The 26771-nt window shown below is 53.4% G+C and overlaps 2 protein-coding genes across 2 annotated transcripts; both read left to right on the plus strand.

Annotated features, from left to right (window-relative positions):
* Positions 1–9249: 9249 nt before the first annotated feature.
* LOC142004021 (sulfotransferase 2B1-like) lies at positions 9250–14108 on the plus strand. Its single transcript, XM_074981441.1, has 6 exons — positions 9250–9295; positions 10486–10665; positions 12596–12804; positions 13079–13205; positions 13556–13649; positions 14054–14108. The coding sequence occupies exons 1-6, from the start codon at positions 9250–9252 to the stop codon at positions 14106–14108; spliced, it is 711 nt and encodes a 236-aa protein (XP_074837542.1).
* Positions 14109–17771: 3663 nt separating this feature from the next.
* Positions 17772–25604, plus strand: LOC142004093 (sulfotransferase 2B1-like). The gene is made up of 8 exons (XM_074981515.1): positions 17772–17799; positions 19454–19520; positions 22604–22746; positions 23220–23428; positions 23983–24109; positions 24432–24526; positions 25085–25265; positions 25409–25604. Exons 3-8 carry the CDS (start codon positions 22611–22613, stop codon positions 25516–25518), a joined length of 858 nt encoding a protein of 285 aa, XP_074837616.1. The 5' UTR covers positions 17772–17799; positions 19454–19520; positions 22604–22610; the 3' UTR covers positions 25519–25604.
* The last annotated feature ends 1167 nt before the right edge of the window (positions 25605–26771 follow it).

Below are 26771 nucleotides of genomic sequence, written 5' to 3' on the forward strand. Positions count from 1 at the left end.
GAGCAGTCCCAGGTCAGCTCCACAGGTCACCTGCTCCCCCACAGGCCAGGCCAACGTGGAACCCAGCCAGGGAGCTGTGGAAAGCTGGGGCAAACCATCCATTCTCTGCTGTGTGCACTCCCCGCAGGCTCCCTGCCTGGACAAAGGCCCAGGGCCGGTCCTCGACTCTGTGCTAGCTCCCAGCAGTTCCCCATGCAGCTTTCCCTAACTGGGCTCCAGCTGGGGGTGTGAAACAGTAGAGGGAGCTTCCAACCCCCATCCTGCCTCCATGTAAAGCTCTGCAAATCAGATCTCACCAGCTGTCCACAGATAATTTTTGTCACATGGAACAGCTATGGATGCACATTTCTGTATTGATGCCAGCTCTACCCATAATAGACCAGTTGCCCATGCCACACCAGCATCATCCTCCAGGTAGAGTTCAGATGCAGCTCTCATTAGCACCTTTCTGGAATATTGGGCCCAGTTCTTGTGTTCACATGTTCATAGGGGGAGTTGAAAGAGCTCCAAGGATGGCTCAGGGTCTAGAAAACCTGCCTGAGCCTGAAATCCTGAATGGTTTGGCTTATTCATGATCAATCTAAGCAGTTCCTTCATCTTACATTTGCCATAATGCTTCTCTATATCTTCACATTGCTCCTCTAACCATTTCTCCTTCTCCTTTCTGGCTGCTTTCCTTACCTCATTGCATTTCACCCGATATTGCTGTGCTAGTGACAATACGCAAGAAAGGAAGTACATTGGAGAGCAAGAGCTACAGAACGATTACCCTAACGAGTCATCTAGGCAAGGTGCTGCTGATGATACTGGCTGAGAGACTAATTGCTGACAGAAGAACATATAGCAGATGAGCGAGTGGGGTTCAGAAAAGATAGAAGTACCATGCAGCAGATATTGGCACTAAGACTGACAGCAGAGAAAGCTTGATGAAAGAACAAGAATGTATAAACTTGCTTCCTCGATTTTCAAAAGGCATTTGACAGTATAGACCAGAAAGTGGCTTGGGTGGTGTTGGAGTCATACAGAGCAGATAGCAGACTGATCCAGTTGTTGAAGGATATCAGTGACAATACAAAGGCAGCAGTGAGAAAATGTAGGGAGTTGGGAAGCTGGTTTAAAACAAGTAGAGGTACGAGACAAGAAGATCCAATATCACCAAGTATCTTCATCGCACATCTGGAGAGAGTGATGGACAAGATCAAGGAAGAGGTAGAAGGGATATCTGTGCACAGGAAAATAATTAACTTGAGGTTTGCCGATGATATAGTTATCATTGAGGAAGATAAGGAGAAGCTAGTGAAAAAGGTGCAGGTGCTAAACAAAGAAGGGAAGTGGTATAGACTGATTATGAACATCGATAAAACAAAACCAATGGTATTTGGAGATAAGGAAATAGGAAGGAAGATCAGTGTTGATGGTATTGAACTAGAAAATGTAGAGAAGTTCACGTATCTGGGGAGCAACATAATGTATGATCTAGACTGTAAGAAGGAAATAGCGACTAGAATAGCAAAAGCAAGAGCGAGTTTGAAGGTGCAGGATAAGATCTGGAAAAGCAAAGCGATTAGCTTAGGAATGAAGCCGAGCATCTTGAAACCGTGTATTCAGCAGCATGTGGTATGGATGTGAGACATGGGTGATAACAAAAAGAAGAATATTGGTGTTCGAAAGGAGTTGTTATAGGAAGATTCTGAGAATAGGATGGATGCCAAAGGTCACCAGCGAGGAATTATATAGGAAGATGCAGCCAAAAGAGAACCTGCTGCAGAAGGTTATAAAATGGAAGCTACAACTGTTTGGGCCTATTTGCAGAATGAAAGACGGATGAAAAATCAATACCCTGGTATTCAGCGTGATGGACAGTTTGAACAGGAGAGGCCGACCCCGCAGAGAATGGGTAGATTGGTGTGGTGCTAGTCTACAGAAACTAAGCCACTCCACCCTGGCCAGGGAAAGATGGAAGGAAATAGGGAGGGAGGCACCAGGCACCAATGGGCGCTGAGCCCACGGTTATTGATGATGATGAGTTTCTTGATCATGGCCTGTAAGAAATGCTCTGGGTAGAAAGTTGGTGTTGCTAAAGGAATCTGTGATGGGGTTAGAAGAAGACAGAGACAGCCGTAGGTCTGTGCCAGTGACAATTACACAAGAAAAGAAGTGTTTTGAAGTGCAACAGCTACAGAAGGATTGCCCTGGAGGGTTGGGCCAAAAGAAATCTGATACAGTTCAACAAGGAGAAGTGTAGATCCTCCATTTGGGATGGAAGAATCCCATGCATTGTTGTAGGCTGGGGACTGACTGGCGAAGCAGCAGTACAGCAGAAAGGGACCCAGGAGTTATGGTGGATGAAAGGCTGGATATGAGTAAACAGTGTGCCCTTGTAGCCAAGAAGGCAACCGGCCTATTAGGGTGCATTAGGAGGAGCATTGCAAGCAGATCTAGAGAAGTGGTTGTTCCCTCTATTCGGGACTGGTGAGGCCACATGCGGAATATTGTGTCCGGTTTTTGGCCTCCCAGTATGGAAAGGATGTGGATGTGCTGGAGCAGGTTCAGTGGAGAGCAACAAAAATGATGAAGGGGCTGGAGCACAAGACCTATGAGGAGAGGCTGAGGGATTTGGCCTTATTTAGTTCACAGAAGAGAAGACTGAGGGGTGATTTAATAGCAGCCTTCAACTTCCTGAAAGGGAGCTCTAAAGAGGATGGTGAGAAACTGTTCTCAGTGGTGACAGATAGCAGAACAAGGAGCAATGGTCTGAAGTTACAGAATTGATTGAGTAGATTGGATATTATGAAAAACTATTTCACTAGGAGCGTGGTGAAGCACTGGAATGCTTTGCCTAGAGAGGTGGTGGAATCTCCATCACTAGAGGTTTTTAAGTCCTGGCTTGACAAGGTCCTGACTGGGATGATTTAGTTGGGATTGATCCTGCTTGAAGAAGGGGGCTGGACTTGATGACCTCTTGAGGTCCCTTCCAGCCCTATGATTCTATGATTATGTCAGGAGCTGCACACACCCAGAGCTTGTGCTGAGTGTTGCCCAGACCCTGACCAAGTCCAGGGACTGTCAGGCACACGGCAGGAAGGGAAGCACCTGCCAATTCCCCCATCTCTCCAGACTAGGACCCCCAGAGCTGTGCCAGCCCACACAGCTGTGGACAGAACCTGACTAGTGTTGCTATTTTACCCTCTTCAATGTGGAGAGAAACTGCTCGTTAAACTGAGTCTAAACAAGACATACTCAGGTAAAACATAAAACAGAGTTACTAGCTACAGAAAATAGCTTGTAAGTGATTACAGGTAGTGTGGTGATGCTGGATTTTTAACAATAGGTATAAAGCCTTTTCTGTGATCACTGTACTAGGTTTGCACCACATCTTGTGCGAGGTGGGCCGTGTGAAGTGTGTAATGAAAGTTGGTAATGCTTATGCTGCGTGTATATCTATATCATCTTTGAACAGTGACAGAGAGAGGGTCATGTTTGTATTCTATCAAAACCAAAAAGCAGTCCAGTAGCACTTTAAAGACTAACAAAATAATTTATTAGGTGTTGAGCTTTTGTGGGAGGGACCCACGTGTATCCCACCCAGGGCTTCTGCCTCCCTTCCACACAGAAGTCTATAAAGATATGCCTGGCAGTGAACATTTTGTCTTCAGTCCTCATGGACTAACCCTTTGCGAATTGGAGGCCCGTCCCTCAGAGGATGTATTTTCAGAGCCTCTCAAGAAAAGCACCGTATAACATCACCGCTCTGCATCAATTGACACCCCAGGCCCCACAATGGGGTCACATCAGAGGTCTGTAGACATGTGGGGCCTCTCTGACTCCCCTTGTGCTCCTGGCTGAGTCTGGCCCTGTGCTTGGGGCAGCAGCGTTAAGAGAGAGCTCTCCAGCCTGGGCAGCTTGCTAAGGCCTCAGGCTGAGGGGAGGGCCTGTTGTTGGGCTTGGGAGCATAAGTAACAAGTTCTGTGCCCCAACGTGTCCAGTCACTGGCTTGTCTGTCCCACCTTGTCTGTCCAAATCCATGTTCTGGGTTCTAAGGTCAGGAAGCAATGTGGGCCAGGGGTTGTGAGCAATGCGTTGGTGGAGCTGGGCTCCCAGGCATAAATAATGTCATTACATTCATATTTTTATACAGTGGGGGACCCATGTGACTGTGTTGTCCCAGGGCCCCACATGTTCTGAATGTGCCTGTTTCTTGCTGAGTCTGCCACCACAGAGAGCTCTTGCAGTTGTAGCAGCCGATGCTGGGTTAGTCCCCTCGCGTGATGGGGTGTACCACAGGGCCCTCTGCTGGGGGCGCCGCTTGCCCTCCCAAAGAGAATTGCACTCCCAAGAGAATTCAGTGCGGCGTCACACCCACGTTCTTTGTTCCTCAGCACTTTTCCCAGCTGCAGTGTCCAGCTATTTACAGACTTTACAAGGCCCCTCGCAGGCAGATTCAGTCCCCGGCGACCAGGATCCCAGTTCCCCATGACCACAGACGGCACGTTCTATGGCCCTGTGGTGCATAGCCCCGCCCCCAACGCGAGGGCACTGAGAACTCAGCTCTGCCAACAGTCATCTCACTGTAGGGTGGCCAAGCCTTCTGCTGATTGTTTCCTGGAAGCAAATCGTTAAAATACAAGTAAATGGCCAGCAAAGAGATGCCAAACCCTCCCTGTTTACACTGCTGATTTATCTGAGGTGGAGGAGGAGTTTGCAGGACAGTTTTGCTGGACATTGTTTGTTTATATATTTTTTTTTCCTTCTGTCTTCTGGGCTGGGGGAACAGTGCAAATGTTTTCTGCCCTGCGCAGCAAAACACGTTGGCCCAGCCCAGACTCCAGCATGCTGCTCCTGCTAGCTGCTTCTCTTTCCCCTGGGGAAACAGGTTCCAAAATCATAGAATCATAGAACAATAGAGCTGGAAGAGACCTAAAAAAGCCATCAAGTCCAGCCCCCTGCCCTCGGCAGGACCAAACCGATCAGATCAGCACAGCCAGAGCTTTGTCAAGGCGAGACTTAAACACCTCCAGGGATGGAAACTCCACTACTTCCCTGGGTAGACCATTCCAATGCTTCACCATCCTCCTAGTGAAAAAGTTTTTCCTAATGTTCAACCTGGACCTTCCCAACTGCAGCTTGAGACCATTGTTCCGTGTTCTGCCATCTGTGACCACTGTGAACAGCCTCTTTGCAACCTCCCTTCAGTAAGTTGAAGGCTGTTAAGTCCCCCCTCAGTCTTCTCTTCTGCAGATTAAGCAGTCCCAATTCCCTCAACCTTTCTTCATAGGTCATATGCTCCAGCCCCTAATTATTTTGGTTACCCTCCACTGGACCCTCTCCAGTGTATCCACATCCTTCCTATAACTGGGGGCCCAGAACTGGACACAGTACTCCAGATGCGGCCTCACCAAAGCCGAATAAAGAGGAATAATCACTTCTCGGGATCTACTGGCAATGCTCCTCTTGACGCAACCTAATATGCCATTCTTCGCCTTGGCTACAACGGCACACTGTTGACTCATGTCCAGCTTCTCGTCCACTACAACTCCCAGGTCCTTTTCTGCAGAGCTACTACCGAGCCAGTTGGACCCCAGCCTGTAACAATGTAAAATAGGATCCATAGCAGCCAGAGCCCGGAGGCCTGGCACACCCTGAAGGCATCAAACCCAAGTCCTGTGAGAGTGATACGAGGGTGGGATGTCAATATAGTAAACCTTCCATTTAGCAGACTAATGAGGGGAAGGGTGCCGATTAAACCAAAAGTCTGTTAAATAGAGGGTTCATGACCCACCCACCCTCACCAGACTACCCCAGCCCTAAGCCCCCTCCACACAAAAATGTCCGCGACTCACCAAAGGAGCCACCACTGCCGGAGAAGCTGCTAGAACAGGCCACTGCAGCTGGAGCTGCCAGTCCCACTGCCGCACAGCCGGGGGAACCCTGCCACCTTATGGCTGGAGCTGTCCCACTGTGGCTGTGACCCCACTGCATGGCTGAAAAAGCCGCTGCCACCGCTGGAGCCACCACATGCTCCTCCCACCATCAGCGGGGCACGTATGCGAGTGCTGTCTGCCCACATACGCACCCCACCCCTGGTGGGAGGAATGCGTGGTCCAGAGGGATGTGGAGAAATTGGAGAAGGTGCGGAGAAGAGCAACAAGAATGATTAAAGGTCCAGAGGACATGAGCTGGGAGGGAAGGCTGAAAGAACTGGGCTTGTTTAGGTTAGAAAACAGAAGACTAAGAGGGGATATGGTAGCAGTTTATAAGTACCTAAAAGAGGGTTGCAAAAAGGAGGGAGAAATATTGTTCTCCTTGGTCTCTGAGGATAGGACAAGGCACAAGGGAGGTTTAGGTTGGACATTAGCAAAAACCTCCTAACTGTCAGGTGTGGTCGGGAGTCTCTACCGGAACGGTGCTCGGACGTCCAATCTGCTCCCTTTGCTGTTAATCACTTTGGCTGTGTGTGTGTGGGCTCGTTTTGGACAGCAGCGTAGACTCCGTGGTTAGCCAGCACTGCAGACCTCAGAGAGCCCCCAAGAACCACAGATCAAGCCAGGTACGAAGGTGCTGGAGCCAGGGCTGTTGTCATTGACGTCTGGTCTCCAACACCCTCATGAGTCTCCAATATGACTCAACAGTTTACATCGGTACATGCACATGCTGTGACAATGGGTGCGACTCAGTTGACGGCAAGGAGGCTCTGTCATCCCCTAGGTCACTCGACACAGCCCCTGTTACACAGACTTTTATACACAGGCATAAACAAGTTACATATCCAGGTACAACCCCCTCATTGTAATACATCGACACCCCTTAATGTAACTAGATCTACCCATTAACTTGGGGGATAATGGTGGTACCATCCAAACAACACTAACCATCCTGCTGTCATTCTGACCTGTTCCTGATCTTGGGTGGGAATGTACCAGGTGCTAAGCTGTTATTTATGGGGAGTGCGTGGTACTAAGCAGGATGTGTTTATGCATATCACTAAGTGCCTGGCTCTGGGTGCTTTCAGGTGTTTTTGTGTTTTCAGGCCCTGTGACTTATCAGCTCTGTCTCTTGCCGCATTCCTGTGGGCAGAATCTACCTAGCCCTGCTTTTGCTTTAACCTACTGTTGTTCAGGCTTGAAGCCTCTAGCTTTGCTGTACGTTAACAAAGCATTGACCGTTGTCCTCGGCCTTTAGCCTTACACCAAGCCTCTCATTATCACATCAGGGTGGTGGAGCACTGGAATAAATTGCCTAGTGAGGTTGTGGGCTTTCCATCACTGGAGATATAGATAGACACCTAACAGGGATGATCTAGGTTGTGCTGGGTCCTGCCATGAGGGCAGGGGACTGGGCTCGATGGCCTCTCGAGGGCCCTTCCAGTCCTAGCATTCTGTGATTGCATGGCCCTGTGGTGGACGGCACGGTGCGTAGCACAGCTGAAGCTGAGATGCGCTGTCAGAGAATCCTAGAAATGTAAGTCAGGAAGGGACCTCAGGAAGGAATCTAGTGCAGTTCCCTGCACCGAGGCAGGACTAAGTATTGCCCACACCTCCACCCCAATGCCTGAGGCTCTGTGCCTTCGGTAAGCAGACAGCTGGGCCCTCCCGCCTTGCACAGGGACTGGGCACATCTGTTGGCTCCTGCAACCCTGGGGTCTTATCCCGACAATTCAAGTAACCACGGGGAGCGGGGAGGGGATTGGCACTGGCTTGTGATCCTCATGGCACCAAAATATTATCACAGGGGAATGGGAATCTGGCTTTTACCTCCCTGCCCGGATATTCACAACAGACAATCCATGTGTTTTCCAAAACCACCTTATCTGTGTGTAACCACAGGTGGACCCAGTCCTAGAACCTCTGGCGCTTAGCTCAGCTGTTGCTACAGTTTGAGCTGAAAGCCCGCTGGCTCTCAACTAAGGTGAACTTTGTCTGGCTTGGTTTGCACTAGGCAAGTAAATCAAATGCTGATACGCAATTCTAGTTACAGCGATTGTGTAGCCACAATCAACTTAACTTACCTGGCCATCGTCACTAAGGAAGGAGGACAGGAGAGTTTCCCTAGCTGAGTTCTCTTACCCCTCCTGATAAGGAAGAGGACAGCGGTCGACTGCTGACCCTTGATATGTCGATATCTTGTGCTTCCACCAGGCACATGTGTGATGGAGTGGGGGGAGTGCATGTGTGGGTCAGGCTGGATGTCTGAGGCAAGCAGCAGCTCCCAGTGGCTAAGGATGACCCTGGGGCTACAACTGGCAGGTAACACCTCTGCCTGAACAAAGAGCAGGGAGGAGCTGAGCTGGGTTTTGAATCGGGGGTGGCAGTTAGAAGCTAGGAAAAGGGAGAGCTGGAAGGCAGCCAGCCGGAGGAGGGGGAAAGCTACACCCCAGAGGGGCACCCCTCGGGGTCTTCTCCCCAGGACAGGTTGGAAGGACTGTCTCTGGCTGCTGTGCTGTCGCTTCTGTGAGAAACTGGGCTTCTGTTGTCTAATAAACCTTCTGTTGTACCTGCTGAGTGAGAGTCTCTCCTGCCAGCGGACGGGGTGCAGTGCAGGGGGACCCCTGAACCCCATCACAACGTGAAATTGAACCCCCGAGAACCGCCCCTGAGCAGGTCAATCTTCCGGGTAATGTAAATGGGGCCTTTGTGTAAGTGGTCTAGGCACCATTCCGTAGGACAGTGGATGTCACAGCCATAGTCAAAGGAGCCTGTCAGGTGCGCACTCTCGCAGGGAGCAGCACAAACGCCTTGCAATATTTCCAGAACTGAGAGAGGAGCTGCCATGTGGAATGTAAAGATGTCCCCCATGCAGCCCTGCTGCAAGGCATAAAACAAAACTCTTCCCAGCCGCTGCTGGCAATCATGCAATAGGTGAACACAGTGAAGATAAGCGCTGTCCCCAGGCCAGGAAACAAGCACTGACTGGTTGGACCCTATCATCATGCAGCTATAGCATCAAGAGCAGTGGCTGCAGGACTTTGGAATGCCAAAGACTGCTTCCCAGGAGTTTTATGCAGAACGCTCCCCAGCCCTGAAGTGCAGTAACACAGAAATGAGAGCTGCCCTGGCAGTGGAGCAGAAAGCAGCCATTGCTCTGTGGGAGTTTGCAAAGTTTGCTCCCGGTCAGCAGGGAATCAATTTAGAATTGGTAAATCCGCTGTGGGAGCTATTGTGATCCAAGTGCTCCACGCCATGAATCAACTTCTGCAAAGAATGAGAGCAACTCTGGACAACGTGCAAGGCACGGTGGCTGGTTTTGCCGTAGATGGCACGTGTGTCCCTAAACCACATCACCAAAGAGAACGTGAAGGGTAAGGGGGCGTTCTGTACTGTTACTATCACTAGTGGGTCACAAGGACCGTTTTAGGAGCACGGGCCTAGTCAGAAAGCAGCAGTCCGAGGCTTTGTTTCCAGGCTGTAGAATAGCCATTGGTGATATTGCAACACAGGACGTTTCTGGAAGCACTGCTGAGGGTGTCAGTTCAGGGTGAATTGCTCTGCACAGGGCTACTTACAGCCTCAATCTGGGTGTTCTCCACCAAAAGGCACCAACCCAGTCCCAAAGAGCACTTCTCTTTACCACACTGGTTAGCAAGAAGCCACACAAGCAATCCCCTCAGATGCTCCAGTTCTCCCAAGCCACCCCCAGGACCTCTGCTCACACCGGTGAGAGGTTACGAAAAGCAATTCTGCCAAATCCAAAGAGATTCTTCTGATCCACATTCCCGGGGCAATTGATAACTCAGACCTCACCCACACGCACACTCTTAGCAAACCCATTAGAATCTCAAATCTTAAGGTTTCTGAAAGAAAGAAAGTTAAAATTGTTGAAGCAATCGAATGCAAAATGCCAGATGCAAAGTTCTTGGTGCAGGCTTGGAGGAGACCTGGAATCTGCTGTCTTAAAATATTTATGAAGTGCATTCTCTGTTAGGTCGGGTCATCAGTCCTTCCAGGCTTTAGAGGGAAGGGATAGCTCAGTAGTTTGAGCAATAGCCTGCTAAACCCAGGGTTGGGAGCTCAGTTATTGAGGGGGCCATTTAAGCACCTGCGGTAAATGGCGGCGGCGGGGGGGATTAAACCCAATCTGTTGGAGATAGCGATAGGCCCTCCTGAGGAGGCTGGATTTGATGAGCTCTGAAGGTCCCTTCCAGCTCTGTGAGATAAGTCTATCCTTTGGCTGCAGATGCTTTAGAGGTGATGAGTGGATTGAAGCTGATGTGTTGCCTGGGGCACTTCCTATAACCTTGCCCACCTGGAGGGATTCCCATTGTGCTTATCCTTAGGCCACACACCAGCCTGTAACACTTGGCCTTATTTTTCAGGCTTTCTTCTTACTACACCCCTTTCCCAGCAGCACAGCGCCCCCTGCTGAGCCCCACCCACCCTTCTCATGACATCATGGTGCCCACTGGTGACTCCTCACCCTGCTCCATGCAGCACAGTGCCCCCTACTGAGTCCTCTGCAGTGCAGCACCCCCAAGTCTCATGCTGGGTCTAGCACTGATGCTGGGAGGTCTGTCTCTGGCCCAGCCCGGCCCAGCCCTGGCGTGTAAGTACTTCTCACACAAGGTGGTGCTGTTCCCATGCATGAATTACTCCTCTGAAGCTTTGAACTACTTGGAGAATGAATTCCACTTTCATGATGATGACGTCTTCAACATCACCTATCCCAAGTCAGGTACAGAGAGCAGGAAGGCAGCCAGAGGGAGAAGCAGGTAGTAGGGAAGAAGGATGGGGCTCCTGACACACACACACACACACACACACACACACGAACATTACATGGAAACACCAAACTTGCTAGCTGGAAGGCTGTGATGTCACACACTTTAACTTTCTAGATGGTAGAGTCCAGGCATATTTGCTCCCATCACAGTGTGAGACAAAGCAGGCTGCTCCCTGTGTCTGATCTCCGCAGATGAAATCTGACCATAGGTTTCCCCCACAGCCCCCAAGGGCAGGAGACTCTTCGTAAAGCAAAATTAGAGCTTCTGATTTCATTTATGTTGTCATTGCACCTCAATGGATATAGGTTTGGGACTGGAGCCTGGACTCCTGGGTTCTCTCCCCAGCTCTGGGAGCAGAAGGGGACTTACAGTAGGTCTCAGTCCTGGGACCGATCCTGTTCAACTTGTTCATCAATGATCTAGAAAATGAGGTAAGCAGTGAGGTGGCAAAGTTTGCAGATGACACCAAGTTGTTCAGGACAGTCAAAAGCAAAAGGGATTGTGAAGAACTACAAAAAGATCTCAGCAAACTGAGTGATTGGGCAGCAAAATGGCAAATGAAATTTAATGTGGGGAAGAGTAAGGTAATGCATGTTGGAAAAAATAACCCAAATTACACGTACTACATGATGGGGTCAAATTTAGCTACGACAGATCAGGAAAGGGATCTTGGAGTTATAGTGGATAGTTCTCTGAAGACATCCACGCAGTGTGCAGCGGCAGTTAGTAAGGCAAATAGGATGTTAGGAATTATTAAAAAAGGGATCGATAATAAGACAAAAGATATCATACTTCCCCTATATAAAACTATGGTACGCCCACATCTCGAGTACTGCGTGCAGATGTGGTCTCCTCACCTCAAAAAAGATATATTGGCATTAGAAAAGGTTCAGAAAAGGGCGACTAAGATGATTAGGGGCTTGGAAAGGGTCCCATATGGGGAGAGGCTAGAGAGACTGGGACTTTTCAGTTTGGAAAAAAGGCGATTGAGGGGCGATATGATAGAGGTATATAAAATCATGAACGGTGTGGAGAAAGTGAATATAGAAAAATTATTTACCTTTTCCCATAATACAAGAACTAGGGGACACCAAATGAAATTGATGGGTAGTAGGTTCAAAACTAATAAAAGGAAATTTTTCTTCACACAGCGCACAGTCAACCTGTGGAACTCCTTGCCCGAGGAGGCTGTGAAGGCCAGGACTCTATTAGGGTTTAAAAAAGAGCTTGATAAATTTTTGCAGGTTAGGTCCATAAATGGCTATTAGCCAGGGATAAAGTATGGTGCCCTAGCCTTCAGAACAAGGGCAGGAGATGGATGGCAGGAGATAAATCACTTGATCATTGTCTTCTGTTCTCCTTCTCTGGGGCACCTGGCATTGGCCACCGTCGGCAGATGGGATGCTGGGCTTGATGGACCTTTGGTCTGACCCAGTATGGCCATTCTTATGTTCTTATGTTCTTATGTACACCACAAACTTATTTCAGAATAACTATCCGAGCATCTACACAGCACAGCCACTTATCTTGAAATAATTTCAGAATAGGCATTGGCTCATTTTGAACTTGGTAAACCTCACTGTGCAAGGACCAGGCCTGTTCTGAAATAGGGGCTGTGCAGACCGGAAGTAGAGCCTATTTTGAAACAAGCAATAGTGTGCCCAAGGGCTCTGTTTCAAAACCGGCTGTATGTGTGTAGACTCTGGATTCGAAATAGCTCAGTGCTATTTCAATGTGCATTTGTGTGTGCAGCAGCCTTATTTTGAAATGAGCTAGTCCAGACCAGCTCTTCCGGAATTGCTTATGAAGCAGGCTGCTCTATAAACAGTACCTTTGGGGGGGGGGGGGTTGTTGCAGGCCCATTAACCCTTTCACCCTCAGGCACACATTGGATGCTGGAGATCCTGAGTCTGCTCCATCGTGACAGGGACCCTGGCTGGGGGCGCAGCGTGCGGAACTGGGATCGGGCACCTTGGATAGACAACCACAGTGGGCTGAAAGATGCCCTGAAATACCCCTCACCCCGGCTACTCTCCTCCCACCTCCCTGCCCAGCTCTTCCCGAAGTCCCTGCAGTGCTCCAAGGCCAAGGTGAGAGCCGGGAGGGCAGGGGTTGCAGGTCGGGAGTGAGCGGCACCGGCAGGGCTGTGACTCAGTGGGTGAATCCAGAGCTGCTGGGTGTAGTTACACTACTGTGGGTGTGTGACCGGTCAGGCGGAGGGGCAGTGACAGCCTTAGCTTGGAGGCTGATTGTTGGATTCCCTTGGAAAGCCCTCCCTGCACCTTAAACATTGTCCTCCAGCAGTGACACCCCCATTGCTCACCCTGCCTGGTCCGAACCCCCCTCACTCCCTCTGACCAGCAGATCATCTGCACCCTGCGCTGCCCCAAGGACGTCCTGGTCTCACTCTACCACTTCTACAAGCCTCTGCGCACCTTTGAGCTCCCAGAATCCCTGGACTCCTTCCTCGAGGACTTCCTCAGTGGGAATGGTGAGCAGCACCCTGGGGCCTGGGGCCCTGCTGCAGTTAGGGAGACACAGGCAGGCCTCCTCCGCCTGAGACCTGGGCTCCCAGCGAGTCACTAGTGTGGTCCAATTTGTGCATCCCCAGCTGGACCTGAGTTGCCCTTTGCCTGGGTCCTGCACAGCTCAAAGTCCCCTCCCCCAGAGAACCCTCAGCCAGGAGTCTGCAAACACCCCCCTCAGTCTAACCACTAGACACTCCTGCCCTATCCGGACCTCAGACATCCCAGCTCCTTAGACCCCTGCTGTCCCCAGCGTACTGGGGCAAGGGCTGGGTGGTGGGGCTGGAGAGTGACCCTGCTGCTCTCCCCTGCACAGTGCCCATTGGCTCCTGGTTCGACCACGTCACCGGCTGGATGGGGCTGAGGGACAGCGAGAACTTCTTCGCCATCACCTACAAGGAGCTGCAGCAGGTAGGGAAATCACAAAGCTAAGGCCACGCCCACAGAGCCCCGCCCAGCCGTGACCTGCCAACATCCTCCCTGCCCTGACCACGCCCACACAGAGCCCCGCCCCAGCCATGCCCACACAAACCCCAGCTCTGGCCATGCCCACGCAGAGACCCCTGCCCCTTGCCAAGCTCACACACCAACTTGCCCCATGGACTACACCCATATAGATCTGCCTTGCAGCCCACAGCAAGGTGATGTTTTGGGGAGCAGCCGAACGCGGCTCAGTGGGCTTCTGCGTCTGTTTTCTGAGAGCTGGCTCTTCCTGGCTTTCCTCTCCCCTTCCATCCAGTGCCTGGCACTGGGTCTGAACCCTGCTGGCTGACGTGGGAGGAACCCCATCCTGCAACAGAGCAGGTTAAATCTGGGATGGCCAAGGTAGCATGAGGGAGTTCTGTGTGACAATGGCGAGTGCCCCCTGATACCTGCAGAGACAGATGAAGCAGGACCCAGGGCCAGCGGTGGCCAATGTCTGGGGCTGGCAGCAGGTCTAAGTCCCTGGACTTTGGGGTCCCCACCCAGGGTTGGCGGCTTGGCTCCCAGCCAGTGGAGCTGCCTGCCAGATGGCTGAGCCCCCAGCCCCTAGTAACTTTTGTGGCTGGGGCCACCAGCGCCTAGTAACCTTTGTGGCTGGGGCTCCCTGGTTCAGTGACATCTGTGGTCTTGTCGGACCAGAGGATCTGCGATGAGAAAGTCAACCTGTATTACACCTGGACATTTTTCAATCTTTAAAAATCCCACCCAGATGGAGCTTTAAAGACTGAACGGAGCTGCTCTGCGTCTTTAGGTGTTTATCAATGAACCTGTTGTAAGTAGAGCTATCAGAGACTTTAATCGTATCACTGGCACTGGGACCCTACATAGGGATCAAAAGGTCTAATTTCATCGCCTGTCTCACAAAGGTTGCTGGCTCTGGTCTAGAGCGTGGGTGGCCAACCTTTTGGCTTGCCTGGGCCGCATTGAGTGAAGAGGAATTGTCTTGGGCCACATATAAAATATACAATATAGTTAATGTATATAAATCACATAGTAATGTTAAAAGTATACGATTTTGTGGGGCCGCATTACTAGCTGTCCGGGGGGGCCGCACGCGGCCTGCGGGCCATGGGTTGGACACGCCTGCTCTAGAGCATAAAGGGGAACAGGATGTCTGGCTTCTCCCAGGTGCCACACAAGTCCACGGACCTCCAGCTGTTGAGGAAAGCTGAGCCCAGGGCTGGGCTAGCAGCTGCCACATCCAGCCTGCCACCCTCCCTGGCTCAAAGGGAGCCTCAGGCAAGTGTGTGTGCTGCCCCACACCCACACAATCTCACAGCTCCCATTGGCTGGAAACTGACCAATGGGAGCCACTTGGGCCGTGCTTGCAGCCCAGTCAGCTTGCAAATTGATTATATAGATTATTGATGGGTGGGGGGAAAGCTACGGCATGGGGGTCACCCACACCTGGCTAGGTCCTGGCAGCAAGACAAAATGAGCACAATAAGCCAATAATCTGAAAAAAGTTACAGAGTATCCCTGCCCATAGCTTATAGAACATCTCAGCTCTAATGCAGGTGTTTTTCCTAACAATTTATAAGAACAAAACAGCTAGACAATAACATGTTTATCTCAGATAGGATAGATGATGTGTCTACAAGGGTAATGATGGTGCCTCCATACTGGCACATTCAGGGGTGCTTATCTAGAGGGTTGCAGCAAAAGATGTTAACAGGATAAAGCAATGATGTATTGGTTTTGAGCACCAGTTTGGGATGGCGGAGGAGAAAACACCATAACTCGGTTGTCATATGCAGGGCCTTTCTGTGGAATGTGGTTATCGAGGCGACTATCCCTCCCTTCAGACTCCAAGGTCCTGCCCGAGCTGGGACAACCTTCTCTGGGTCTTGTGAGTGAGATGGGGGGCCCCGGCAAGGTATCGCTCCACTCACGCTAACTGGGGTTTCTGAACTATAGGATTATAGGCCTACTCCAGACTTTAGGATTCGAATAGGGGGTCTTTCGCAGAATACCGTAACCTGCCTCAGAAATTTCCATCCTACAGTCCTGCTTAAGACTGCCATTAAAAACCCCTCCACCCAGGGGGAGAGAAGGGTGATGGAGGAGAACATAGGAGGTGAGAGGAGACAAGCCAGGGGGCATTTCTAGAAGCAGCAGGGAAGGGGAGGAGTACTCAGCAGCAAGGGACTAAAGCCCCTGCCCAGGTGGTCCTGAGATTTGGTGTGAGGTCGGAATGGACTGGTCACACGTGGGAGCTAATCCAGGAGGAGCAAGGCGCTGCTGCTGTTGCTTCCTGGAGGAGGTACAGGGGTTGTGGGGGTAAGCATCTGGGGAAGTGGCCCAGGGAGAGGAGCTGTGGTGTCCACGGCAAGGGGAGCCCCTCCCCATCAGTAGCAGCCGCGCAGGGTCCCTCGGCTGGAACCAGGAACGAGTGGGTGGGGCCCGGGTTCCCCCCCAGACCACCATTCCCGCTCCCTCCATCTCAAGAGGGTCAATGGTGTCCTGGCCATGGGGCTAGTGGACTGAACAGAGGCCCGGAGCCCAGGAACGAGGCGAGCCTTACCACACCCCACAGTGGGAGCTGGGAGTGGAGTCACAGCCCAAACACAGGATCAGGGGCTCCCCCTGCTCAGGCATCCTAGAGGGTATAGAGCACTCAGAACCTGGCTTGGGAGTGGGATTGCAGGGGAGGGTTCAGACCCCCTCATTGGGCAGGGGCCCTTGGACCTCACTGCTAAGGGGAGCTCAGACCCCCCCCAAAGGGGCAGCCCCCACATCCTGGCAGACACACTGGAGAAGAATGCAGCACTGACAGATGTCCCTACCCCTCGCCTCACACTCCCCTTCCCATTTCCCTTCCACTCCCTCCCCAATGCCCTTCACCCTCCAGCCCCATAGACACTCTTCCCCTTGCTGGGTGGAGGTCTTAGGGCACACAGGGGCAGAGGTCGGTGAGAACACGCTATGGCAGGCCACAAGGCAGCATGCGGGGCTGGGGGGGTGGACAGGAGAGCGGAGGGAGCACATGGAGCAGCACAAGGACCCTGCAGTTTGGGGATCCCTCCCCTGAGCTGCCCCAGCGCATTGGGCCCTCCAACTCCTCAGCTCCATCTCCCCCTGCAGCCATTGCCTCTTCTCCCCTGCATCCCATCCCCCTTCCAGCCCCTAAGCCCTTCAGCCCCAGTGCCCCCAGCCTGCCCCCAGCATCTCTGGTCCCCCACCATCCCCTGCCGAGACAGGGGGGGACCACCTCCTTCCTCCTCCCCTGAAAGTGGGGCCAGTGCTGGGGAGGAGCACGAGGGTTTCCACCCTCTGTGCCAGCAGCTCCTCCCGCCCCAGGCTTGGTGAGCAAGGCCCTGCTGGCCCCTGTTCAGGGCCTGTTCGTCCCGCAGCTACAGCGCTTGCCAGGGCTCTACGCCTCCGTCCCCAGCCTGCCAAGGGGGGTTGGGGGATTTCTCCCCTGGGGTGGGGCAGGGTGGGCCCAGCCACAGGCAGCAGAGTGGGCGTGGGGCAGGGAGGGTGGTGTAAAACACATGGGCCTAAGCGAGAAGGTGATTGGCTCCATTGACTCCAATGGAATTACTCCTGATTTACACCAGGGCAAAAACCTGCCCCGGCCCTGGGAACACACTGTTACACCAGCTGTTCTATGCTGCACCTGCTCTGTTTGACCAGAGGCAAGAGGAGAAGGGGCCGGACCCTGGTGGGGAGCTGGGAGCAGGGGGTGGGAGGGGTGCTAATTTGGGAAGAGGCAGGACCAAGTCAGGGCCCCAATTCCTGGGGTAATGAAATCCACACAGGGCTTCCTGCCAAAGACATCGCAGTTGCCCAGGGGCAGCCGCCACAGCCCCTCCCCTGCTCAGGCTTCCTGTCCAGCTCTGCCCCCGCCTCGCTGCCCCTCCCATGCTGGGTGGAAAAGGGCTGGTCACGTGGGGGCAGAGAGGGGGAGAAGAGATATCAGTGGAGCCAGCAGGGTAGAGGGGGATCCGAATCTCACAGCTTCCCACCCCACAGGCCAGTGCAGGCAAGAAGGGGTTAATTCCACTCTCAGGCTGGGGCGAGAGGAGGCTGGGCCAGAGCCCTCTGCAGAAGCAGCAGAGACCTGCCGGAGCTGAGGTGAGTAGCTGAGCTCTATCCCTGGGACTTCCCCTTCTCGGGGTCCCCATCCCTCACCCCTGCTCCCGGGGAGATCCTGGCCCTGGCCCTGGCCCAGCAGCCATAGGCATTGCCTGAGCTGCGCAAACCCAGAGCCACCCCAGAGAGCTGCAGGGGAGCCCCAGTGATAGCAGTGGGGTCCTTCCTGATTTACACCGGGCAGAGAGGCGGGAATTGGCCCTCTGAGTGCCAAGGGGAGAGCCTCACCCCAGAGGTCTGCTGTGGGCTCAGGTGAGACGCACTGACCTCCAGGGATGGGTCTGTAAAGAAGACTGTGGCAAAACAGATCACCAGGAACAAGTCACCTGGAGCAGCTGGGATTCCCCCATGAGTTGTGATAGCCCAGAACCGCTAACCATGGTGTGTCACCAATCCCTTAAACCAGCCCCGGGGCCCGATGGCTGGAGGGCAGCTAATGTCACAGCGATTTCTAAGAAACTGCCCAGAGGAGATCTTGGGAGTTACAGACCACTAGGTTGAACCACAGTACGGAGCATTTGGATAGCAAAGAACAGAAATCGCAGATACGCTGGTGAACACAGTTAGTTGGGGAAGAGTCAACGTGGCTTTTGGAAAGGGACCTCACATGGACAATGGGGACCCAGTGCATGGAGTGTAATTAGATAATCAGAAGGCCCTCACCAAACCCTCTTCAGCAAACTAAGCTGCCCTGGGGTAAGAGAGAAGTTCCTGGCATGGATCAGTAACTGATTAAAGGAGAGGCACCGAAGAGGAGCCATTGATGTTCAGTTATCAGCCTGCAGAGAAGTAAATATTTGTAAAGATCCATCGGAGCCCCAGGGCTATCCAGCAGATTGAGAAATGACTGGCAGGAGACACACAATGGCTCGGGCTAGTGCGGGCTGAAGCAGCCTGTGCAAAGTTGCAAAGGGCTCTCCCACCACCGGGAGGCTGGGCAACAAAACAGCAGCTGAAATTCCACACTGAGAAAGGCAAAGCCGCGCACTTCAGAGCGCAGAATCCCAACTCGATGCATGCACCGACGGGGTCGAAATTAGCTGTTACCACTGGAGGAAGAGTCCCCATGGACAGTCGGCAAACAGCAACTCAGGGCTCAGCAGTGGTCCAAAACCTAATGAAATGTTGAGAGTTATAGGGAAAGGGAGAGAAACACAGGCTGAAAATATCAGAATGTCAGTAGATAAATCCATGCTATATCCACCCCTTGAATGCCGCCCTCAGTTCTGGTCACCCATCTCCAGAGGGGGAAAAAAGCAGCAGAAATGTAGCACTTTGAAGACTAAGAAAATGATTTTTTCGGTGATTAGGTTTCGTGGGATAGACCCGCTTCTTCAGCTCAATTTCATTTCCAGTACAGCCTGTCATATGTAAATACAGAAGCCCAAAAAGAAACAAAACATTGCAATAAAAACTGACAAATCAAATAGGATAGAAGGAAGCGGGTGAGAGGTGGGGGATGTTAATTGGCCTGTGTGAGATAATAACAAGCATCTAAGGAAGGGAAGTGGTCCTTGAAATGCATGAAGTAGTTGATGTCTCTGTTCATACCACGTGTTAATGTGTCAAATGTGAATACGTACTCTAACTCACAAATCTCTCGCTCTAATCTGTTGTTAAATTCTCTATGTTGCAGGACGCAAATTCTCAGGTCTGTAACAGAATGGCGCACTCCACTGAAGTGTTCACTGACCTGCTTATGTGTATGGTATTTCTTGATGTCTGGTCTGTGTCCATTTATTCTTTGGAGAAGGTTTTGCCCAGTCTGTGCAACGTACATAGTGTCAGGGCATTGTTGGCACATAATAGCCGCGTCTACACATGCACGCTACTTCGAAGTAGCGGCACTAACTTCAAAATAGCACCCGTCATGGCTACACGTCTTGGGCACTATTTCAAAGTTAACTTCGACGTTAGGCAGCGAGACGTCGAAGTCGCTAACCCCATGAAGGGATGGGAATAGCGCCCTACTTCGACGTTCAACGTCGAAGTAGGGACCCTGTAGACGATCCGCATCCCACAACATCGAAATAGTGGGGTCCTCCATGGCGTCCATCAGCTGAGGGGTTGAGAGACGCTCTCTCGCCAGCCCCTGCGGGGCTCTGTGGTCACTGTGTGCAGCAGCCCTTAGCCCAGGGCTTCTGGCTGCTGCTGCGGCAGCTGGGGATCCATGCTGCATGCACAGGGTCTGCAACTAGTTGTCAGCTCTGTGTATCTTGTGCTGTTTAGTGCAAGTGTGTCTGGGAGGGGCCCTTTGAGGGAGCGGCTTGCTGTTGAGTCCGTCCTGTGACCCTGTCTGCAGCTGTTCCTGGCACCCTTATTTCGATGTGTGCTACTTTGGCGTGTAGATGTTCCCTCGCAGCGCCTATTTCGATGTGGTGCTGCCCAACGTCGACGTTGAACGTCGACATTGCCAGCCCTGGAGGACGTGTAGACGCTATTCATCGAAATAGCTTATTTTGATGTCGCTACTATTTCGATGTAGCATGCACGTGTAGACATAGCCAATAACATACATATTGTTTCTGGAAGTGTACAAGAATGTGCCTTTGATCTTGTAACTAATATGGTTAGGTCCAGTGATGGTATCCCCAGAATCAATACGTGGACAAAGTTGGCAGCAGGGTTTGTTGCAAGGAAAAAATCTAGGGTTTGTATTTCTTTGGTGTAGCTTGTGATTGCTGGTGAGAATCTCTCCCAGGTTAGGAGGTTGTCTATAGCAAAGGACAGGCCTGTCACCTGGAGCCTTCTGGAGTGTAGCATCCTGATCCAGAATAGGTTGTGGATTTTTAATGCTACATTGCAGGGGTTTGAGCTGGGGGCTGTAGGTGGTGACGTGGTTTTCTGTTATCTTCTGGGGCCTATCTTGAAGTGGCTGGTTTCTGGGTATTCATCTGGCCCTGTCAATTTGTTTTTTTACTTCTCTCAGTGGGTAATTCAGTTTTATGAAAGCTTGGTAAAGGTCTTGTAGTTTTTAGTCTCTGTCAGTAGGATCAGCACAGATGCGATTGTATCTAAGGAGTTGACTGTAAACGATGGATCGTGCGGTGTGAGCTGGATGGAAGCTGGACGCATGTAGGTAAACTGGTGTCGATGGGGCCATCAGTGATTCGTACTGTGGTATCCAGGAAATGGAGTTCTGGAGTGGAATAGTGAAGGCTGAGATTGATGGTAGGAGGCAGGTTGTTAAAATCTCTGTGGGATTCTTCCAGAGTCTCTTTATACTGTGGGTCCCAATGGTGTGGATGTCACCGATATAACATAAGTGGAGGGATAACAGAGGACAAGAGCTAAGGAATTATTGTTCTAAGTCGGCCATAAAAATGTTAGCAGACTGCTGGGCGATGCGGGTGCCCATAGCAGTGCCGCTAAGCTGGAGGTAGAAGTTGTCTCCAGATTGGAAATAATTGTGGGTAAGAACAAAGTTACCAAGCTCAGCACCGGATGTGCTGTGATAGCATCAGGGATGGTATTTCTGATAGCTTGCAGCCCATCTTCATGTATAATGCTGGTGTAGAGAGCATCCTCATCCATGGTGGCAAGGCTGTGGCAGTAAATAGAACAGTCCAGGTATGGCTCACAGATGGTGTGATGCTCCTGATGAGGGTCACCTTGGCAGCCAGGTGCCGCCTCTGTACTGCAGACAAAGGGGGGAAGTGGAGCCTGAGGATTTTGAATTGGGAGTGGGAGTTGGGAAGCAGTTAGTCAGGGCTGGAGAGAGAGAGAGACAAAGGGCGGGCAAGGCCCTGGTTTGGGGGGCCCCTCAGGTCCTCCTCTCTGTCTGTCTTTGATTGCCGTAGTGACTCCTCTGTACGACGCTGTGCCCTGTTGGCTGATAAACCCGCTGTTCTGCTGAGTGAGTGTCACTCCTGCCAGCAGATGGGGCGCAGAGCTTGGGGACCCCTGGTCCCTGTTACACACACAGATGCGGTGCAAAGTGCCAGGCCAGGTTTATTCCATGTGAAGCACAGTAACGGCACCCCGCAGATTGTAGGATGGGAAGCCTGCGTGCCCATGACAAGAACTCTGCTGAGTCAGAGGCGGAAATTTCCACTGCCCAGGCAGGAGAAGCGTAGTCGCCCTCGCCCCCAAAACACAGCTTCTTGCACAGATACAAACAAGCTACACACGACTTCTGATGTATCAGGTGCAGCCCCTGTGTGTGTCTCGCGTACCTTGTACACCACAGTTCAGTGAGAACATCATGTGGTCACCCCAGGCCCTGTGCTGACCCTGGTGGGGGTGTGGCTCTGCTGGGTGTGGGAACCAAGATGCCTCCTGATGACCTGTTCTGCTCCCAGCCTCTGGGTTTGCTGACAGCCTGGGCCAGTTGCTCTGAGGGGTGGGTGTTTTTGCACTCTCAGCCCAGTTCCTCCCCAGCAGGGCCGGACTTTGGCACAGCTCAGTTTTGCTTTATATTAGCAAGCAAAATCTTCACCATTTATATTTAGGCCTCAGGCGTCACACCAGGCCTGTGACACCTGAGCTTCTGGTTCAGGCCCTCCTGTTCCTACACACTGTTCCCATCACCTCAGTGCCCCCTCATGAGCCCCACTCTGTTCCCCACAGTACAGTGCCCCAGCCTGAGCCCCTGCCTTGATCCCTGCAGCACAGCGCCTCCTGCTGAGCCTCATCCACCCTTCTTCCTGCATCAGGGGCTCCCACTGGTGAGTCCTCACCCTGGTTCCATCAGCCGAGTGACCCCTACTTAACCCCCTGTAGTGTGATGACCTCAAGTATCACACTGGGTCTGGCACTGATGCTGGGTGGTTTTTCTCTGTCTCAGCCCAGCCATGGCGGATAAGTACTTCTCTCACAAGGGGGTGCTGTTCCCATGCATGAATTACTCTTCTGAAAGTTTGAGCTACTCGGAGAACGAATTCCAGGTTCAGGATGATGACGTCTTCAACATCACCTACATCAAGTCAGGTACAGAGAGCAGGGAGGCGGCGGGAAGGAGAAGTGGGGAGTGGGGAGGAAGGACGGGGCTCCTGATATACTCAGACATTAGACAGAGACACCAAACCTGCTAGCAGGAAGGCTGCAACGTCCCACACTTTAATTTGCAAGATGCCAGAGCCCAGGCATGCTTGCGTCCATCGCAGTGTGAGACAAAGCAGGCTGCTCCCTGGGGCCTACCTCACCCTCCTGGCAATAGGCTGACTGTCGCAGATCACCTCTTTTTACAGGTTTCCCCACAGCCCCCAAGGGCAGGAGACTCTTGGGAAAGCAAAATTGGAGCTTCTGATTTTATTTCTGTCATTGGTGCATCTCCATGGATGTGGGTTCAGCGCTGGAGCCTGGACTCCTGGGTTCTCTCCCCAGCTCTGGGAGCAGAAGGGGAATTAATGGCTGGAGGGGTTCTTGCAGGCTGATTAACCCTTTTGCCCCCCACCCCCCAGGTACTAACTGGATGCTGGAGATCCTGAGTCTGATCCGTTGTGACGGGGACCCCGGCTGGGTGCGCAGTGTGCTGAACTGGGAACGGGCACCTTGGCTAGAATCTGAGCAGGGGCTGAAAAGTGCCCTGAAGTACCCCTCACCCCGGCTGCTCTGCTCCCACCTCCCCAGACAGCTCTTCCCCAAGTCCCTGCAGCGCTCCAAGGCCAAGGTGAGAACTGGGAGAGCAGGGGTTGTGGGTCGGGCAGGAGGGGCACCGGCACAATCCAGCGCTTCTGGGTGTGCAACCAGCCCCCTTTGGGCCAAAAGCCACCAGCCGGGGTGGGGCAGTGACAGCCCTGGGTTGGTCTCTTTGTTGGATTCCCTGGGGACCGCCTCCCCTCACTGTAAGCACTCTGCTTCAGCAGTGACACCCCCATTGCTCCCTCAGCCTGGACTGACCCCCCCATCCCTGGACATCCAAGGCCAAAGTGAGAGCCAGGAGAGAGGTGGCTGCAGGTTGGCAGTGAGGAGCACTGATGAGACAGTTGTTCACAGAGTGAATCCAGAGTTGCTGGGTGTGAGTTACACCACTGTGGGTGTGCGACCGGCCCCCTGTGGGCCAGGAGCTGTCAGCCAGGGGTGGGGCAGTGACACCCCTGAGTCGGTGGCTCAGTGTTGGAGTCCCTTGGGAAGCCCTCCCCACACCATAAACACTATCCTCCAGGAGTGACACCCCCCATCACTCCCCCAGCCTGTTCTGAACCCCCCACCTCCTGCCGGCAGATCATCTACACGCTGCGCTGCCCCAAGGACGTCCTGGTCTCACTCTACCACTTCTCCAAGGTTTTGCACATCTTTAGAAACCCAGAATCCCTGGACTCCTTCCTCGAGGACTTCCTCAGTGGGAACGGTGAGCAGCACCCTGGGGCCCTGCTGCAGTTAGGGAGACACAGGCAGGCCTCCTCCGCCTGAGAGCTGGGCTCCCAGCGAGTCACTGGTGTGGTCCGATCTGTGCATCCCCAGCTGGATCTGAGCTGCCCTTTGTCTGGGTCCTGCACAGCTCAGAGTCCCCTCCCTCAGGAGTCTGCAAACACCCCCTCCCAGTCTAACCTCTAGACACGACTGCCCTATCCAGGCCCCAGACATCCTTAGTCCCCTGCTGTCCCCAGCATACTGGGGCAAGGGCTGGGTGGTGGGGCTGGAGAGTGACCCTGCTGCTCTCCCCTGCACAGTGCCCATTGGCTCCTGGTTCGACCACGTCACCGGCTGGATGGGGCTGAAGGGCAGCGAGAACTTCTTCGCCATCACCTACGAGGAGCTGCAGCAGGTAGTGGAATCACAAAGCTAAGGCCACGCCCACAGAACCCCACCCAACTATGACCTGCCAACACCCTCCCTGCCCCAACCACGCCCACACAGAGCCCCGCCCCAGACATGACCTGCCAACACCCTCCCCGCCTCGACCTCGCCCACATAGAGCCCCCTCCCGACTACGTCCACACACAGCCCTGCTCCTGGATACACCAACCCGCTCTCCACTCTGGCCATTCCCACGTCCAGCCCAGCTCCCTCGGATAGACCCACATAGCCTCACCCTGTGACCCATGGCAAGATGATGTTTGGGGAGCAGCTGACCGTGTCTCACCAAGATCTGTGTATATTTTCTGGGTGTTGGCTCCTCCAGGCCTCTGCGTTCCACTCCCCTCCCAGCCAGCGTCTGGCACAGGGTCTGACCCCCACTGGCTGAGGTGGGAGGTACCCCACCTGCTCTTCCCTGAGGTGTCTGTCCCTCCATGCCCGGTACGGAGCCATAACCTGCAGCTGGGGAAACTGAGGACCCCTCCGACCTCAGTGCCCCCTTCATGGCAGCCAGTGTCTCCCCCAGGACCTGGCTGGCAGCGTGCGGAGAATCTGCCACTTCCTGGGGAAGGAGCTGAGTGAGGAGCAAGTGGCCGCGGTGGTGGAGAACGCCTCCTTCGAGAGCATGAAGGGGAACAAGATGTCCAACTTCTCCCAGGTTTCAGACAACTACATGGACCACCAGCAGGGGTCGCTGCTGAGGAAAGGTGAGCCAGGGCTGGGCTTGCAGGGGCTTTGCGTCGGGACTGAGGGGCACCTGGCGAGGTGTGGGGAAGTGCCCAGGGCTGGGATGCCAGGGGCTGCGGTCAGGAGCGAGGGGCACTCTCAGCCACTCCCCTGTGGCTTGCAGGGATCTGCGGCGACTGGAGGAACCATCTCTCGGAGGCGCAGAGCCAGCGATTTGACACCATTTACCGGGAGCGGATGCAGGGTCTGGGCATCACCTTCCCCTGGGACTGACGGCAGCGCTGCCTCTGGGTCCTGCAGCACACAGGACGAGCCACCAGCTTTGCGTCCCCGAGAGGCGTTTAATGTTTCCTACCCAATGTTTCCATCCCTGCAGCTCTGCACCCTGGGCAGCTGCCCCGCTCCCCCTCCCTGGCAATGGCCCTGACGGAGGGCCCTGTGCGCCTGCGTGGCTGTACCCGCAATACATCGACCCTGTCATACCCACATGGTGTTGTGCTTACTGCGTCCCCAGGAAATGCCCCTGGGGCAGCATCACTAGAGCATCAGCAGTCACCAGGCAGAGCTGTGTTGGGGGACGTGTCCAGCAGCCACCCCCTGGGCACCTATCGGCCAGGTCTGAGCCCTGGCAGGCACACGCGCACACACACACGCGCACACAGAGGTGCTGATGAATGGGCCCATCCAAGCCCTTCTCTGTCACCGGGGGAATGGTTGCTCTCCTCTGGGAATCTTTCCCAGCTTCTCCCCACCCCGCTGGGCCTTGTAGCGAAAGTATCTGAGCGCTCCCTCCCGCTGCCCTTCCCGAGACCACCCTGCCCCCAAGGGCTCCTTCCTCCCTCCCCGACAGAGTCCTCCTCATCCCCCACCCCCCGCCTGGGCCCAGGGTCACTGTGGGCTGAATCCCACCTCCTGTCGGAGTCATTTAGGCCAGGGCAGGGATGGCTACAGCCACTTCCCGGGGCAGGAGCTGAGTGAGGAGCATGGGGCCAAGGTGGTGGCGAACGCCTCCTGCTGTAGCATGAAGGGGAACAGGATGTCCGGCTTCTCCCAGGGGCCAGACGAGTCCACAGACCTCCAGCTCTTGAGGAGAGCTGAGCCCAGCCCCCCTGCTCTGGCTCAGCGGGAGCCTCAGGCAGGTTCCCTGCCTACCAAGCCCCACCGCCCTCCGCTGCCAGCATCTATGCACAGTGCATGCTTGGCGGGGGGGCTTTGTGCTCCCCCCTCACATAAGAGCTGCCTGGGCTGTGCTGGCAGCACAGTCCATGTACAGAGCTCCCCCCCTCACACAAGTTGTGCGCAGACCCCCACCGGTGGATGAGTTGAGAGGTGGGTGTGGTGCTGGGGCAGGCAGGAGCTGGACAGAGGACACCTACGTAAGTGTCTGCCAATCCAAGCTAGCCTCTGCTACCCCCACCCCCGCAAAGACCCCTGCCTTGCCCTGCTGCCTCAGGTGCAGCCCAATCCCTCTGCATCCCCCCTGCTGTATCCTGCCCCCTCTCAGACCTACACCCCCATACCCTGCC

Source organism: Carettochelys insculpta, chromosome 30 (genome assembly GCF_033958435.1).
Source record: "Carettochelys insculpta isolate YL-2023 chromosome 30, ASM3395843v1, whole genome shotgun sequence".
In the NCBI taxonomy this organism is placed as follows: Eukaryota; Metazoa; Chordata; order Testudines; family Carettochelyidae; genus Carettochelys; species Carettochelys insculpta.

Coding starts and splice junctions, on each gene's coding strand:
- LOC142004093 (XM_074981515.1), top strand. CDS start 22,611: ATGGCGGATAAGTACTTCTCTCACAAGGGGGTGCTGTTCCCATGCATG. Junction 24,527..25,084: donor CCTACGAGGAGCTGCAGCAG/GTAGTGGAATCA, acceptor TGTCTCCCCCAG/GACCTGGCTGGCAGCGTGCG. Junction 25,266..25,408: donor GGGGTCGCTGCTGAGGAAAG/GTGAGCCAGGGC, acceptor TGTGGCTTGCAG/GGATCTGCGGCGACTGGAGG.
- LOC142004021 (XM_074981441.1), top strand. CDS start 9,250: ATGGCACGTGTGTCCCTAAACCACATCACCAAAGAGAACGTGAAGG. Junction 9,296..10,485: donor CACCAAAGAGAACGTGAAGG/GTAAGGGGGCGT, acceptor TGCTGGGTCTAG/CACTGATGCTGGGAGGTCTG. Junction 12,805..13,078: donor TGCAGTGCTCCAAGGCCAAG/GTGAGAGCCGGG, acceptor TCTGACCAGCAG/ATCATCTGCACCCTGCGCTG.